Source organism: Drosophila tropicalis, unplaced genomic scaffold, assembly GCF_018151085.1.
Source record: "Drosophila tropicalis isolate 14030-0801.00 unplaced genomic scaffold, ASM1815108v1 contig_694, whole genome shotgun sequence".
Classification (NCBI taxonomy): Eukaryota; Metazoa; Arthropoda; class Insecta; order Diptera; family Drosophilidae; genus Drosophila; species Drosophila tropicalis.
In genome coordinates this window covers 2197279-2214049 of record NW_027173176.1, presented here as the reverse complement: position 1 = coordinate 2214049, position 16771 = coordinate 2197279, and the positions used below count along the sequence as shown (strand labels likewise).

General features: G+C 38.7%; 2 protein-coding genes and 1 long non-coding RNA gene across 4 annotated transcripts; 2 read left to right on the top strand and 1 right to left on the bottom strand.

Moving 5' to 3' along the window:
• Positions 1 to 1074: 1074 nt before the first annotated feature.
• stet (stem cell tumor) lies at positions 1075 to 16464 on the bottom strand. Of its 2 annotated transcripts, XM_068292481.1 has the most exons (8): positions 16134 to 16464; positions 14306 to 14546; positions 14148 to 14240; positions 14057 to 14080; positions 13814 to 13990; positions 2768 to 2998; positions 2278 to 2689; positions 1075 to 2183 (listed from the first exon to the last, which is right to left on the bottom strand). In XM_068292481.1, exons 2-8 carry the CDS (start codon positions 14468 to 14470, stop codon positions 1858 to 1860), a joined length of 1428 nt encoding a protein of 475 aa, XP_068148582.1. In that variant the 5' UTR covers positions 14471 to 14546; positions 16134 to 16464; the 3' UTR covers positions 1075 to 1857. The 2 variants fall into 2 exon arrangements, with proteins under 2 accessions (XP_068148582.1, XP_068148581.1); XM_068292480.1 differs by lacking the exons at positions 13814 to 13990; positions 14057 to 14080; positions 14148 to 14240; positions 14306 to 14546; positions 16134 to 16464 and adding an exon at positions 4424 to 4632 and having other exon boundaries at positions 1086 to 2183.
• Positions 3149 to 3743, top strand: robl62A. The gene has a single exon (XM_068293041.1). It carries the CDS (start codon positions 3190 to 3192, stop codon positions 3499 to 3501), a length of 312 nt encoding a protein of 103 aa, XP_068149142.1. The 5' UTR covers positions 3149 to 3189; the 3' UTR covers positions 3502 to 3743.
• Positions 4772 to 6014, top strand: LOC137578875 (uncharacterized). Its single transcript, XR_011032773.1, has 3 exons — positions 4772 to 4924; positions 4979 to 5110; positions 5211 to 6014. It is a non-coding gene; the product is annotated as an uncharacterized lncRNA (long non-coding RNA).
• Positions 16465 to 16771: the final 307 nt, after the last annotated feature.

Here is a 16771-nt window from a genome sequence, read left to right as displayed (position 1 = left end):
TGTTTTACATATTTGAAATTATTTTAATGTTTTAGTAGCCCAGTTATTAACTATAATTAGATGTTTCATTAAGTTTTTTACCAACTTAATAAAGTGAATAGGTATATAACATGGGCGGCGTACTTGTCGTATGCGTAATCCAAGGATAACCTAACAAACTAGTTTGAATCTTCTTCAAATCCTGGTCCTTTGATATTCACTTTTGATATTTCGAGCTGTTTTAATGGACAGCTTAAGATTTGTATTTTAAGGATGCCAGACGTTTTAGGTTTATCCTTATATCTCATTGCGAATTCAAGCCCTACTGAAACAAAGGCACATTATCTATAAAAATAATAGAATTTTCCGCCTTTTTAAATCCATATTATCCTACACGATACTGCCTGCCACGATTCACTTTTTTGTCATCCTGTAACATTAATCAGCGTCAATTGGCATGTCCTTTGTCCACTCAAAAACTTTACTTGTGGTGACACTTTGTTAGCTTTTTGGCTTCGGAGGGGAAAAATGATGGTGAGAGCAGGGAACCTCTATTCATTTCCATTACCATTTCCATTTTCATGGTTGTGACACCGCCTGACGAATGACTTAGCGGTGAAATATGCTCAAGCAAACATAAATTCGTGTCCTTTGGGATTTCTTAACTGCAGAGAAAGGCAACTTAACTCAACTCGATTCGACGCAAGACGACTCGACTCCATTCTACATTTGCCACCGTGTGTCAGAAGCATGCAGAAAAGCCAACGTCAATGTGGAGCTCGTAATGTCGGGGGCGTGTCCATGTCCGTGTCCTTATTCTCGTGCTTGTCCTTTGCCACAGGTGCGTGTCATGAGAAATTGTAACGTTTCTTTTTTTTTCCGCTTGCCACAATTTTGACATGTAAAAGGAAACGACTGTTATGATAAGAATATGGCTGGCAATCCATTATCGCAATAAATTGTCAAGAATTCCATCATAACTAAAACAAAAGGCTTTCTGTAAGGATAAATAAAAGAAAGGGAAGAAACGGCAATTCCTTTGATTTTAAATCTAGTTTCAATTTTATTTGCTGTACAAAGAAATATACCTACATATGTACATATGTATGTACGTATAAATATGAATATATATTATTTTCTTGCATCTAAATAACTAGATTTTGTGCTTATATTAAATATTCCACTAAACTATGGCAGTGATTATGGTGTTTGGTTTTTAAGGACTTCCACAATATAAAATTGAGGTAGGTTTCGATCAATTTTCTTTTTTTTTTTTTTTTTTTAAGGCTTGTTTAGAATAAGAATAATTTAGAATAATCATTTCAATTTGCCAATTATGAGTAATAATTTTTCTTTCTCTATATATATATATATATATATATATATATGTATAAGTATTGCATAGTTTCTTTATTCTTCGGACTTAAGGGATTTATGCTTAGGGCTATAAAAAGTCTTCTGAAATAAATTTCGAATTCCTTGAGCATCAAAATTGGTTATTTTTGTTTTTTTTTTTTTGCGTATTTTTGTCATTTTCTTGTTTTAATTTAATAAACTAATCAGTTCGATTGGTTGTAAATATTTTTCTCATTATCTTTTTGTTTGTACTTAACTAGAACAAATGCGCGTTTGTTTACGTATCGAAAAGACGATTGTCCATATATGTATATATCGGTCACGACATATGTATATACAAATACTAGATCACACAATACAAAATATTTAGATTCGAATATTGCACGTAGCATAAATGAAACAAAAACAAAACTAATTAAACTTATTTCGAAAAGAAATTAACAAAAAACTTCAACGGCGAAACAAATAAACAAAAAAAAAAAAAAATATAAATAAAGAACAAATAAAAAACGTTCTTTGTTTTTAGAAATGAAAGTTATTGAAATATGTTTCGGTTACTCGAATTTTCTCCACACGCATATTGAACAAGGCAAAGCCATTGAGTATATTGAAGGCAATGGCAAATACCACACACGCCGTGTAGGTGCCCAAAGCAATCCACCAGAGCAATTGCTCGTGCAGCTTCTGTTCGAAGTTCTTAAGGACCAGCAGGCCGATGGTGAGGCCAGCCACAGCACCAGCTAAATGAGCCACATAGGATACAGCCGAAAAGGTGATGCCCACTTGGCAAGGCAAAATATATTCGCCGGCATATCGAGCATATATGGCAAAACCGAAGTCAAATGAGGCTGCAAAATGACGCAATAATCGATAATAGAATTCACATAGATAAAGTACACACATTCCCTCTCCCTCTCTTCGTCCTGTTGCTTATTAACTTACCAAATATCAAAATAAATGCCAAACGAGCCACACCATAACGCATCTGATGATAGTTAAGCAACACATTGGCCAAATGTGCCGCTAACAAGGCATAAACACCGCCACTGGCGCCCACCAGATAGGCATCCGGATCGAATATGCTGGTACCCAAGGAACCAGCCAGGACACCAGAGAAATATATGCAGGCTATTCTCGTCGAGCCATGAACCATTTCCAATGGCAAGCCGAATAGCAGCTGCACAGCCACATTAAACCCGAGATGAAACCAACCAGCATGGAGTACCATATAAAATAAGAAACGCCAAATCTCATGTCGTCTATCTGGACGATAAATGAACATGGAATCGGTGGGTATGGGTCCTGTCGGTGCTGCCTCTCCCGCAATCAGCGAGTGATAGAGAAAGAATCCCAGCTATTTTATGGTAAATTATTATTATGATAAATCAGCATAAATTAAACGATATAAATGAGTATTATCCAATAACCTTACCTCAATCATGGTGACCATAACAATGAAGAATGGCGGTGGACAGCAGGTATAACGATCGGCATAATATTTGCGATCCCGCTCCTCTGGCAGGACTTCCAAGGCAACGGCGTGTACCATCTTTCTGAAGAGCGGCGGCTCACTCAAAACCAACTGAAAATCGTTTTCAGAGCAAACCTCACGATCTCGATGATGCACTGCACATTTGAAACTGCGCGTTCGTTTGCCACTCATCTGGAAAAGAAAACTCGGTTTAGTTTTCAACTTAACAAAACACTTTCCGACTGTTTGTTTGATAATTTCATAAACGTAGTTGGCCAAGAAATGTATATTCGAGAGTGATCAACCAAATACATTTCAGTTTACATTTCCCTTTCGACTCAAACGGATGAATTGTATTCAATACATAATATTTGTCTACAAAAATGAACAGACTTAACTCAAAGGTTTTGGAGGAGATTGTCCATAAGAATGCCGAGAACACATCAAGGATTGTCGAGCAGACCCACGGCTATGTGGTATCGGAAAAGAACGGAGCTTTGGTGGCCACATCCTTTGACAATACCACGGCCCAGGCAATTGTGAAGCATGTGAATTATAATTTTCTGAAATTGGCCCAAAGTGCTATACGCGATTTGGATCCCACTGACAAGTTGTGCTTTATGCGTGTGGCAACCCGTAAATTTGAATTTCTTGTGGCGCCAGACGATCCTTTCACCATTACCGTTTTACTTTAGAAGACAAGATGACAGGGAGCGGGAGAAACATAAAGGGAGACACTGAGGACGGAGAGCGAGAGGATAACCAATGCAAAGTTTATATAACTTTTGTTTGGGTTTTTTTTTTTTTTTTTTTTGTACATGTACCTATAAATCTTTAACCTCAAAACTAAACGAGCCATTAAATTATGCGAATACGAAACGCAAAAAGAAAAGGCAAAAAATATAGCCTAAACTACAAGTGACTAGCAAAACTAAAATCATTTTTATTATGTAATTAAGATGTTCACAAAAGATGCCAACGCAATTAAGGCTAACCCCCACCACAAATTCCCTTTTCCCATCCAACAAACAAGCCTCCCATAAACAAACCAAAAAACAAAAAAATCTGCAAAAAGCGGAAAATGTATATTGTGTTTAATTAAACCATATAGTGTATGGGGGTGCGGAGAGTGGGGATCCAAAACGAAGCCTACACGCAATTAAAACATAAGATTACAAGTGGAATATGCGAATGGGTGGAGAGGGAAGGGAAGAGGGCAGTCGGTGTTGAGAAAAAAAAAGGCAAAATAGTCACTTCCGGGCTAAAGTTTATTAGGAGGGGTGGGGGTCACAAGTGGTTTCTGAGGGGGGTCCACTTAAACTAAATCAGCCAGTAGATATGTATGTAGTCTCTGCTTTTTTCTTTCTTTTTTTTTGTATTCGTATACAGTAGTTTAATGTTTGTAATTATCAAATTTGATTTAAATTGATAAATTACTAACGGCCGACTTTATTCACGCCCACATGACACGACATAGGGTTAATTTGCATAGAAACTAGGTGGCAACGCCAATTTGATTTAGTCTACGTGACCGTTGCCTTTGCGTATGTGTGCGTGTGTGTGTGTAACTGCGCGCGCTTTAATGATATTGTCTTTTAGTTTTATGAATTAACTTACACAGTATTTATCTTGTATGCCGTTTACTAATTGTGTTTCCTTTTGATAAATTTTTCCTTTGTTTAACATAATCAGCAGCTATTAAGCACATTTAACATAAAACATTGAATATACTTTTACTTTTTTTTTTTTTCTTAATATTTAAACATTAAGAAAGGAAAGTCTCTGCTTTCTACCACCGGCGTGTGCGTAAGTTTCTTTTGTCAATTCTCTTTTATCCCCCCGATCACAGAGAGAAAGAGTGAGTGGGAGAGAGCTTTACCAGGGCTGGACAAACATACAAATACCATATGATCGAGTGAACGATCGTTCTAGCGTGACCCAAATAAAGATTACTTCCGATATTTTCAAGGAAATTCCTGCTAACAGAGCCAACAATGACGAACAAAAAAGCCATACGAATTGTGTTGTCAACAATTGGGAACACCCAGGATAAGTGATAAATCTGGATAAAACTGGTCCAATGATGGCTGGTGGGTTGTGCGTCGTCGTTTGGTTTCGGTAAGATCAAGAGCTCAAAACTAAACAACAAATAATTGTTTATCATTTGTTTAGTGACGTGCACAACGGGATTCCATTTCGGTGTGGACTCCAAGGTCCTTGCGGCTGATAATGTCATTACCAATAGAGCCTTTTTGCCTCAGCATCAGCCCTCGCCACATGACGCCACAATGCGCCCGCCGCCAGGTAAGATCCATGTCCAAGTGAACCGACCAAAACCCGCTTTCATTTGGTTTTCTTTCTCTCCTCTCCTCTGTACACATTTATGTTTCATTCACGTTTACAGGACCAGAACCAGGACTAGGACACACACACACACCTACAGATTCCAATATCGAGCGACAAATTGACGCAAAAACATTTAACACTCGCCCCCGCAAAAGAACACACACACTCGGATATGGTCAAACACGTCGCCGTTGAATAGTAGTAGAAGGAGCTATGGAAAGGAGGCAATATTGGCGGCTCTTTATGAGGAACACCTACAACAGAGAACAAAAAAAAAATTCCTTTGAATTACGTTGCGTTTGTTTGCCCGTGTTGTTTTTTTCTTCATTTTTTTCTCTTTCTCTTTTAGCCCTCCCAGCTATGCGCAAAAAAGGACATCTATCCGCTGGAGGCATGCAGCAGCAGTAACAACAACAGAACGGCGGCTGGGAACACGTTGTGTGTGTGTGTGTGAGTGTGTGTGCACTCTATTATGCATTTTTTCATACTTCGTATGTGTTATGTGCGGCGGTGCCCTCATTCACCGTGTTGACATTTTTATTCCAAACAGTTGAGCAATATTTATAAACTCAACAGGAGCCAGCCTGGACAGCCGGAATGGTAGTAGCCTGGACTCAGCTAACCCACACTGGTTAGGGGTTGTGTGCGGTGCCCCTTGCTAGGTTTAACCATAAAGCTTCATGGTCTGGTCATGGTCTGTTAAATGACATCTAGTTAATAGGCAACATGATTTTTTGTTGTTGCCGTGGCCCCGACAACTTTTTATTATTGATGGGGGTTGAATTTTTCATTTGACCATAAATTGTATGCATTGTGTGTTAAATATATATACATAGATATATATGTATATATGCATATGGTTTTTTGTTAAGAATTTCTTGTAAAATATGGAGAATGTAAATAGAAAAATTAAACCCCAATATCGCTGGAAAATTTCAATTTTCAATTTTGTCAACAACTATTGCATTTTTTTCCTCCAAACTCCCAACCAATTTGTCTAGTAATCACTTGGATTACAATTGGAAACTAATAGTTGGTAGTTGAATGACAGTTTCATAATAAATAATGAAAAACAGAACATGCGGTGAAAGTTCCCATAGTGCATAGTGGGGGGGTGGGTCCGAGAATGGGGCGAAATATTCATGTAAAATGCATAGGAAACACTTTTAATTTTCAATTGTTTTAAACGCCTTAGTCTTTTGAGCTTATTAAAGTGTCAAAGAAGAATAGAAGTAACAACAACTAATTCATAGTGTTTTATAAGCTAATAACTCTTACTAAAATTTCCAATAGGTCTTCAGGGGGAGATTTGGAATACCATTGACCATAATTGACACACACACACGCACACAGACACGTGTGCACACTCAGTAAATAACCAAAGACACAATTTCATGTCACCTGGGCGTGTTTTTGTTCAGCCAAATGTCAAACACCTTGAAGCCTAAACAACTGTCCACCCAAAAAGGCTCCATCCTACCTCCTGCTCCTGTTCCTGCTCTCTCTTTATACATATCTAATTGAATGACAATATTTTCGTAAGAACATAATTCAATTTGCATTGTTTGTTCTTAGCGACTTGCCGCCGTAAATTACTGCAGGTGAAGGGAACTGTTAGTTGGTTAGAAGCGGGGAGCGGGGGAGGCAGAAACAAAAAATTAAAGAAAAAATGAATGGAAAACAGAAAAAAAAAGGAAAATCTTAAACAAACATAAGCAATTACAATCAACTGGAAGCACTTGCTGCTGGTTCGTCTTGCCTCGTTCATCGTTTCTTACCCTGGCCAACAGCAGCGGCAGCAGTCGTCAGCGTCGTTGGCGAGCAATTTTCTGGCCAAATGGCCTGAGTATGTAATTAGCCCCCAGCTGGGTGAAGGGCCACGCCTCTGTTTTGTCTTTGTCGGCCTCTTGGCGTCTACTAATTATCACATTTTTACTCATTAAAGTCACATTTGGCTCACTGTATCTTTTTCTGTTTTCTTGTGGGCCATCACCCAGGACCTAGGACCTTTTTTTGTTACTTTTGGTCTTTGTTGATCCTGGCTGCTTAATTATAGGGTAATCAGGCTTTCAGCCGTTTTGGCTACCGTACAAGGATGATTGATTAGACCCCAATTGCAAAAGTTTACCAAAAAACAATAAAGAAACCAGCAAACTAAAAGAAACCTGCATCTCTTCCTTTCTTGTGTCCCGGAGTTATAACCAATTGGCTGATCCACACCACACATCGAACTACAAACATACATACATCTACCTAAGTGGGTAATAGATTTTTAATGACAGGATCTTTAAATACTTGTAATCTGATATTTATAAACTTTATAGTTTATAATAGCCATAGCAATTCGCTTTTGATCTATTCTGTAGGTCTATAGAAATCGAAAAGTATAAAACATATAATTTCTAGATTTTTAGTTTTCAATACATTTCCATTGCAATTGTTAATGAGACTCATATTTATATAATTTTATATTTAAATTCCATTCATTCTATGCTAAAAATTAGCCAGAGTGAATTGATTTTCAGAGTCCTTTCTATAATTTAATCAATCCAATAGGAAAAATCTGGTTTAGTTTAATGTTTTCACATATTTAGAAAGAGAGAAACAACAACGAGAGAAACAACGACAAACGACTTGAATCAAAATTGGGTTAAGAAATATTGGCTAAACAATTGCCTAAAGCAAATGGCTTAGACAATTTAAAGTTTGTTTACATGATGATACTGTCTAAAAGATGAAGACATCTTTGGATTCTGTTGAAGAATATATAACAATGAATGTTTCAATGATTACATTCGATGGTGAATTACATTTTTTGCAAAGGGAGGACAGGTAAAACCCAAAGAGATTTCTTTATTTCTTTCCCCTGTCCGCTGGGATCTGTCATCTGCACCAAAAGTGCATCAAAGCGCGTGCCTATAAAGAAATGAAAAGAAATGCAGACAGCAGCAACTAAACTAAAGAGTCGATGATGGTGAAAGGAATACGGTGAGGAATGAATGAATGGTGGATGGGGATGGGGAGAGGGGGTGGACAGCTGAAGCTAGAAGCAAAGAAGTCATATGGAAAGCAAGCCCAAGGAAAAAGCAAATCGAAAACTGATTTGGAGCGGAAGTTCGTTTGCACCTTTCTGCAGTTTCCTGTATTTGTTGTGTTGTCAGAACAATAAACATACACGCACAAGACGACGATGAGGTCTTTATTCTAAAATCCACGAATCTTGGCTCCTCAATCACATACAGTGAGATATGTATATGTGCATACATACATACATGGATATATGTACATATGTATGTACATATATGTAAGTACTTATTTATATGTACCTTGACGTTTTGGCCTTTGACGCCGCCTCTTTACTTTTGTCTTGAAATTGAAGTGGCATACACATACTTACATACATACATATGTGTGTATATATATACCGCCCGTTGTTAACAAATCGCAATACATATGTATATATATATTTTAGACACAAGCGGAGTTAATCGAAAGGGGATAATCAACCAAAAGCAATCCAAAATTAAAGATAACAAAAAGTTGATTCAAAATGTCTACATTTGGTGTAAACCGAGATTATTCAAAACCAAAATTATTCAAACTTAGTCCAAAAATTCGCCCAAAATGCTCAAATTTGATCGAATTGGAAAGAAGGATTCAAAACTATTCAATCTCAGTCCTAAAGTTTGTCCGAAATGCTCCAATTTGAACTCCTTTATAAGCAGGACTTAAAAGTAATCAACCGCAATCCAAAACGAAAGAAAGAAGTAACCAAAATCAATCTGACTTAAGTCAATTTGTTTCATCCTCCTAATATTATTCCTTATCAAAAGTATTGAAAATATTTAGACACATTTTCCAAGGCAGAGAAGACCTTAAACTAAGATTGATCAAATGTCTCACAATTAACTGAAAATGAAATTTTTAGTGGGTAATTACCCAGTGACTGATAAACAGGATATTTGATGAGCAAATACTTGATTTGGATATTTTGTTTTGTGTTTTCTTGGTTTATTGATTTCTGAAATTTCCGAATGCACCTTTTGTTGGTTACGCCTCTGTTTAAGGATATGCAAAGCATTTTTTGCCAAGAAAACAGCAGCAGGAGCAGCAGAAGCAGCTGTTCCTTCCAATGTCCTTCGACTGCCGCTTTGAATCCTTCGTGTGTTTGATTTGCGATTCGAAGGCAAGCGGAAATGGAATGACACGCGAGGCATACGCACACACAAAGCCAGCCAAGCCAGGCAGCAGGGCAAACTATGTGTGTGCTATGTGCTCATTGTTCGGTCCAAAACAGAAAAAAGATTGGCAAAAAGGAAAAAAAACTTCCACTTACCCCCTCGTCCCCTTCCCCACATATGTATGCACATCGCATTGTGTGTTTGTTAAACTAGGATTCTATAAAAGAGGCGTGCCGCTAATAGAGCAAAAAAGAGAAAGCGAATCGGCGGCATATGGCAAAACCTCTCGAAATCCGATATCAAAAATGATTCTATGCATTTTTATTTAATTTTTTCCATGTGTGTGTGTGTGTGTGTGTGTGTGGAGGAGGAAGAGAAGAGGAAGCGGGGCTCCCCTTGTTTCTTTACGAGTTTTCCAAACGACTGAGCAAACACACAATCTGCTTTTAGAGAGAGAATCAGCTGCTGCTCCTACACATGGATGACAAGGTGTAAACATGACCAGCGCGTGTCCCCTGCCCCATATCCTAGGGTTTATTTCAGCCCAGTTGTTGCAGTCACTTGATGTACTTACTACTCATCATTATTATGAGCCAAAAAAAAAAAAAACAGAAAACTAAACTGAAAAGGTCACAGGTTAATGATGCAAGCGCGACCCGTGCTCAGTGGCTTCCGCCCTTCGAACAATTAGGCGAGGCACTTGAGCTTGAAGAAAACGCAAAGAATTCGTTGACCCCAGAACGAACTACATATAAACATATATAAATTTTTTTTCGTTTTTGTTTTTGTAGTATTTTTTTTAGTATCGTCATAAATGTCACAGGTGCTCGCTGTCCAATTGTAATTTATTCATCGTAATTAGATGAACTCAAATGAAATGTTAGAGACTAATTTGATTTTTTGTTTAACCCTCCACCAACCCCCTCCCCCCTCCCCGCCCGCAAAACAACACTTTTTAATGGCCTTGGGGGGAAAAAAGATGCATCAATTTATTTGTTATGAGACGATTTTTGGCACCTGCAGTTGGTCCTACATATTTTCCATCGAAAATCAACAACAAACTATAACTGAAAAATGGAAAATATGCAAAAAATTATCAGGATAGCAAAACGGGAGGAGAGTTGAGAGCATTTGAAACGCCACAGGACATCAGGCATTCAACTATGAAACTCCATTTTCGCATTGGTTATCAGTAAAAGCAACAGCAGCAAAAGAGAGACAGAGAGGGAGAGGAAAAAGGGAAAATATTGTCACGCACTGTGACGACTAGGAGGAACAAGAGGAGGAGGACTAGGACGAGGAGAACGACATCATGGCGGTTGAACAGTTGCAGTTGCTGGTCCATTTCGTGTGCACGTTGTTATCCTTGCCCCGGATGCACAACAATCAAAATAAACGGCTGCCAAATTGACCATTGACCAAACATCGTCAGCAGCAACAGCAGGAGGAGAAGCCAAGGGGAATGGCAACATCGTCTTTGGCACTGTCACGTCCACGACACTGGACCACAAGTCAAATGCCAAGCCGAAAGGACAAACACGCAAAAAACGAGAGAAATGTGAAAGCAATTCGGAATAAACAAGGAAGCTTGAACTTGAATTACTCCTGCAGATGATCCTTATATCTTGAATTCGATTCAGTTCGTTTCGATTCCTTGTAAATCATTTCATAAGTTATAGTCATAGTCAGCTGACTGGTTGCGTTTCATTTCATAATTAAAGAGAAATACTCAGTTGGCTGCTACTTGGCCCCCAGTTGTTGTTCTTTAGCAATCATCATCATCATCATCATCATCCCACTTGTCTTCGATGCGCTCTGGCTGCGTCCATGGCTGTGGCTCCGGCTCAAGTGATATTATTACAGAATAATGAAATCGCCAAGAGATTCCAATTCAATCTACGCGCCGCATAGGCCATTTATGGATTGGCATTGATTTAATACCGCATTTTCCTCTACCATGACTCTTGTCCCCTGAGTGCAAGGCGCAAGGCATTTTGCACCTAGTAAAACCCCCAAACGGTCCCCAGGTCCATAGTACGAATCTGATCTCGTTCTGTTCTCTCTCTCACTCGCTCTCTCTGTCTGTGTGTGTGTGTGTGCTATCAGAGCTGAGAGATCAGCAGAAGCCTGACCATGAGATGCCGCCGCCACTGCAGTTTGCCCACAAATGTTTATTCAATAAACTCGATTTGGTGGACAGCAGCTGGCAAGCAGGCATTCCTTCGAGTCTTCAACTCCAACTCCCGTTCCTCATTCACCAGAGTTTAAAGAGAATCTGGAATTTCTTGGTGCGTGCTCGGCACAGGTTCAGCGGTTTGGCGTCTGCCAGCTGCGTCCCCTTGATTATGATAATGGAAGGCAGCAATTGCTTTCGTTTTATGATCGAATGATCGGATGCTTGGCAGCTCCGTTGACTTTCTGATTAATGCAAGAATGCTCCTTGGCGGCGTTCCTTGACTGACTTGGAGTTGGACTTGCCTTCTTTTTTTTTTTTGTTCCTGCTCCTCCTCCTTTTGTTGTTATTCTTCAGTTGCAATTAAAACCTGCTACCCTACATAAACTATGCACCAAAAAGGTCCTTGATACAAAATACAAGAAACAGAGAATTTAGATTGCAACGCTCAAAAGGGGCACTGGACGGGGGATGCCAGGGAAGTCAATGTCAATGTAATGCCCAAGACACACATCTTTTAGTGCTTTCACAAACATCTTACAGAGCATTCACATTTCGTTCCTCTGCCAATTTAAACGCCATTCCTAACAGATTGATTCTGAAATCTTAACCAAACATGCCCAATGCACTGACTCTGACTCTGGCTGTGGCTGTGGCTCTGGATGGTTTGTCGTCATCGTCGTTGTCGTCTTTGCCGCCTGCTGTGCCTTGTGGCCAGATGCAACCTTGTCTCCAACGTCGATCGACGACGACGACGACGCCAGAGAAGGGGCTATACCACATCCAATCGTTTTCCAGCCTCGTGCCCACAGTTGTCATAACGTTCAACACATTTGCGGCGCCGCAGTGTTGTTTCGTTCTTGTTGTTGTTGCCTTTGGATGGTTTCTGCTCCTCTTTGGCGCTGCCATAAAAGGATTTGTCACGTGCGAGCTTTTGTTAAAAATTCAAGAATCATTGGCATAGCCATCACACAATCTCCATTGCAGTTTTTTTTTTTTTATTTGTGTGTGTTTTTTGCATTATGCATGTCCTCTACGCGGCATTCCTGTTTCTCTTTCTTTGTTTTTGTTGTTTTTGTGTTCTTGGGAGACATTACAAGATGTTCTCGATCCCTCGCACAAATCATTGAAATTTATAATTAACTGCAAGACCGAGTTGTAGATTGCTTTTATAGATACGAATTTGAAAGAAATGTAAGCCTACAATTGGAATAACAAACAAGAACCTAATGATGTCCTTAGACAGGACACTGTGTTACCATTCACAATTACCGTAGCACACACAAGCGCACACAAACACACCCATATACATACAATGCACAAATAGACACATCGTCATCATGGCTAATTCATGACTTTTGAGCACACTTTGGACAAACAATAGACTGAGAACAAGGACGAGGAGGCAAAGGAGGAGGAGGAGGAGACATAGTAAAAGGAGGCGGAGAACCAAGACATTGGAATATTCACTTTGGAATTGATTATGCATGAGAAAGTGAATGTATCGTACTCTCACTCTAACTCTCTGTCTCTCGTTCCCTCTGTTTATTGTTGTGTGTGCTATTGTCCTGGGCCAATCAATTGAAGAATCAATCAAAAAGCAATAGGATTTGGCATACGACGAAAGCAATCAATGAAAAGAATCGAAAAAGCAAAAATGCAAAACGAATGATGATAGAAAAATTACGTATTCTTGTAATTCTTAACCGCAATCAGCAAGGATAAAACTCTAAAATCCCTAACTACGCTCATGTGTCAAAAGTTAAGTTAACTCTAAAGATCTCCACTCTACGGACAGAAAATAAGCCTTGTCCATTGTTCACTCACTGACTGACCACTCCACTTCAGCTCCACTGAAAGGTTTCGTTCTGCCACACCAGGACAAACAAAAGTAGCCAACCGAGTAACCGACCATCCAACCAACACCCCCAAAAATGTACGAGACAGACACACACACACAGAGAGAGAGAGAAAGAGTCTCCGGGTAAACAATCAAATGTCCAACGAGGCGTGACGTTTCAGGACGAAGGTGCATTGCATTTATTTGATGAACAGACTTTTTGCATTTGCCACAGAAAATGCAAACAGTTGAGTACACATACATACATACATACATGAAAGAAGGATCTCTCTATCGCCAAGGGATGTTTGCCCACGAGCCTCTATACTTTTCAGCCACCTAGGCACCTGTGTTTGCACTTAAATCTAGCTATTTGTGTGTCGTGCCGCACGAAAGAAGATGACGGAAGACAATCGGTAAGGACACACACAAGCACACATGGGAATTCAATTTGGACTCGTACTTACCACATTGACAAAGTCCTGAAATGTCACATAGCCCGGACCAGTGGGCAATTGAGCTTTCTTGGCCCGTTCCAATAATAGGTCACGCTTATTCATAGGCACTTGGGATAGAAATTCTGGTGATTTTAAGGCAACCAAAAATTCCGAGACGGATATTTCGCCAAAACCCTCAGGATCGAACTGCAATTGTTAGAGATCAGTTAATATAATAAAAGAATCTGTGTCATTCTTTAGACTGCTACTAACCATGTCAAATAAGAGTTTCCATTTCTAGAAGGTGTTAAAATAAGAAATCGAATATAACAAATTGTTTAATTTGGCCTAAAAAGAAACTTACATCTCTTAGTAGCTCTCTTCTCAGCTCAGCCTCATCGAAATCCGAATTCAATGATGTATGTTCCGTATCATAGCCAGCATCATTTGTACATTGCTATATGTATATGATGGATGGTTGAGTCAATGGAACGATATGGATTGCACATTTGGTAGACTTACATAACGCATCTGAGTATGCGATAGGGATATAGATGCTAACGATCCAGCTATGGTCGATATGTGTTCAATATCTGCCAGAGTCTCCTGTTGACTACTGCCGCCGGCATTCTGTTGACTTGTTGGTAGTTCCAAGGCTCTTGAGCTGCCACGCTCGTCAGGCCACATGGTGGTCAGTATCTTTAATGCTCTCCAGATTTTTTTTTGATCTTCTTCTTTTAATTGACGATGGCGAACTTTGATCCTAAATAAAAATAAAAGATCTATTTTTAAAAATTTTGACCATCCTATTTGATTTTCAAATCTGAATTTTAAACTTAAAACGTTATAGTTTTTAAAACCCTTGGAAAAGCTTTCCACATGAAGCTTTCAACAACCGAAAGCTCTTGTAGTTCAAATTCCACTAAAATACAATTTGTTCGGCCGTTGGTTTTGGTCGTGTTTGTTGAGTTACCGAGCGCTCTTTTGTGATTATTAAGGCTTGGTTCAAATCGTGTCGTAGTCTTCAGTTTTTTTCTATATATATTATTTGGCGCCCTGTTAATATTGTTTGGCTGCAAATTGTGTTTGTTATTGTTGCCAGATTTTTGATGGGGCCAGAATAAAGAATTTACGGTTAATCATACTCCAATGTTAATAAACTTAATACGTTTGGAGTATTTCATGCCCGTCAAACATTTTTGGTTTAACTTTTTCTTTTACAAAGTTGTTTTAATTATAGGGAATTTCCATGAGGATTTCTATTCAAGCGCTTTAAAGGATGAAGCCTGAAGCCCACTTCTTGGTTGAATGATAAAAAATATGACTCAAAAAGGATTCGAAATTGCTAAAGATAAGAAACTTATCAAGATAAGTCGTATTCCATGATCAATGAACGAGCTCAATAATCAGAAAGAGGAATCAAAAACGATTTGTAAGACCCATATTGAGTTTATATCAGATTAGTCCATATAATAATTACAATATAAAGGATTTCCCTTGACTATGCACACTAATAGTTCTCATAGTTGAGTTTTTCGTTATTTTGTGGCGGATATAGGTCTGTGTTGCGCCCTAAAGTATGCAATAAATCGCTGTTTTGAAGCATATATAAAAACTTTGGAAAGTCCTATGAATAAATAGCCAATCCTCTGTGCATTTATAAAGATACCAAGCATACAAAAAGTGATACATTTGTTGAAAACTACAACTACATATCCAGCCGATTGCATACTTTAAGGGGCAAAGTTTCTCCATTTCCAATGCTTTTATCCTCGCTCAATAAACATTATTCAATTATATCTTAGTACTAACACATTTCATTTTTAAAAGGTATTTCCATTTTCTTTGCCATGAATAAATTTTCATTGACAACAATTTGTAATTATGTTTTAAACTATTAATTATTCCTATTATTTAGCAAATATTGATACATTTTCAAAGCCTTAATCTTTATTTTTGTTTTTACTCTTCTTCAGCTGGGGGAATGTCCTTTCTATTGACAACAATTACATCCTGTTACATCCCTATATTTGGTTTCTATATGCAGGGTATATGATAGATACATTTCGATAGCCAAGGCAACCTTTTGTTGTGTGTTATCCTGATGTTGATAAAAAAAAAAGGTTATTGATCTCACAAACACACACACACACACAAGGAGAATAACAACAAAGAAAAATAAGAAAACTAACCTAAAAAATGAAAACACTCTCTCGGCATATTCTGGGTTAAATGTTATTAATTTTTCAAAAAGAAACTGCGCAGAATCTGTTTTTGTTGTTAAATTGTTATTGCTAATATTCTTTATGAGATTTCTATGAACTTTAGTGGGAATACTCTTGGTAACAACCTGCTGTAGTTGCTGCCGCCGCTTCTGCTTCCGTACCCGGCGCCTGCTCCTGCTCCCACTCCTGCAGTTTGGGGGGTGGATGAGTATGAGTTTTGTTGTTGCTTTACATCATTGTTGGCAGCCGGCACATTAATTAACAACAAACTGGACGAGGTGAAACTCGTTCAAGTCCTTGATAATAATACTTAATAAACACTTTTGCATGGATTGTTTACCGTTGTTAAACTCTTTCACTCTCCCTCTTTATCTCTCTTTCGCAACAAAAAATACAAAAAAACCAACCACACACACACACGCGGCACGCACACAGACAAAAACAACACCCACGCAACAATAAACAAACTTCCGACCGGGCGGCAAAATGATAACTAACAACTAAGAAGAGAAATGACGCCAAAAACAAAAAACCCCAAGAAGAAGAAGCAGCAATGCAGCCAAGAGAGAAACGAGAGGAAAAACAGTTATAAAGGGGTTGCTAGGCAGGGTTTGTTTTGCCTCTGATGTTGCTGATGTGTTGGCGCGACGTCAGGGGGTAGGCGGGTAGGTGGGTGAACGCCTGAGAGAGTATTTGTACATATGTACTTTGCTCATGCGCTTTTCCCTTCATTGGCATTTTTCCCCCCTTCACCATATAACCT

What these genes read in the sequence shown, in the direction of transcription:
- robl62A (XM_068293041.1), top strand. Translation starts at nt 3,190, where the DNA reads ATGAACAGACTTAACTCAAAGGTTTTGGAGGAGATTGTCCATAAGAAT.
- stet (XM_068292481.1), bottom strand. Translation starts at nt 14,470, where the DNA reads ATGTGGCCTGACGAGCGTGGCAGCTCAAGAGCCTTGGAACTACCAACA. An exon ending in CGCATACTCAGATGCGTTAT is followed by an intron (nt 14,241 to 14,305) that starts GTAAGTCTACCA and finishes ATATACATATAG; the next exon opens with CAATGTACAAATGATGCTGG. An exon ending in GAAGAGAGCTACTAAGAGAT is followed by an intron (nt 14,081 to 14,147) that starts GTAAGTTTCTTT and finishes AACACCTTCTAG; the next exon opens with AAATGGAAACTCTTATTTGA.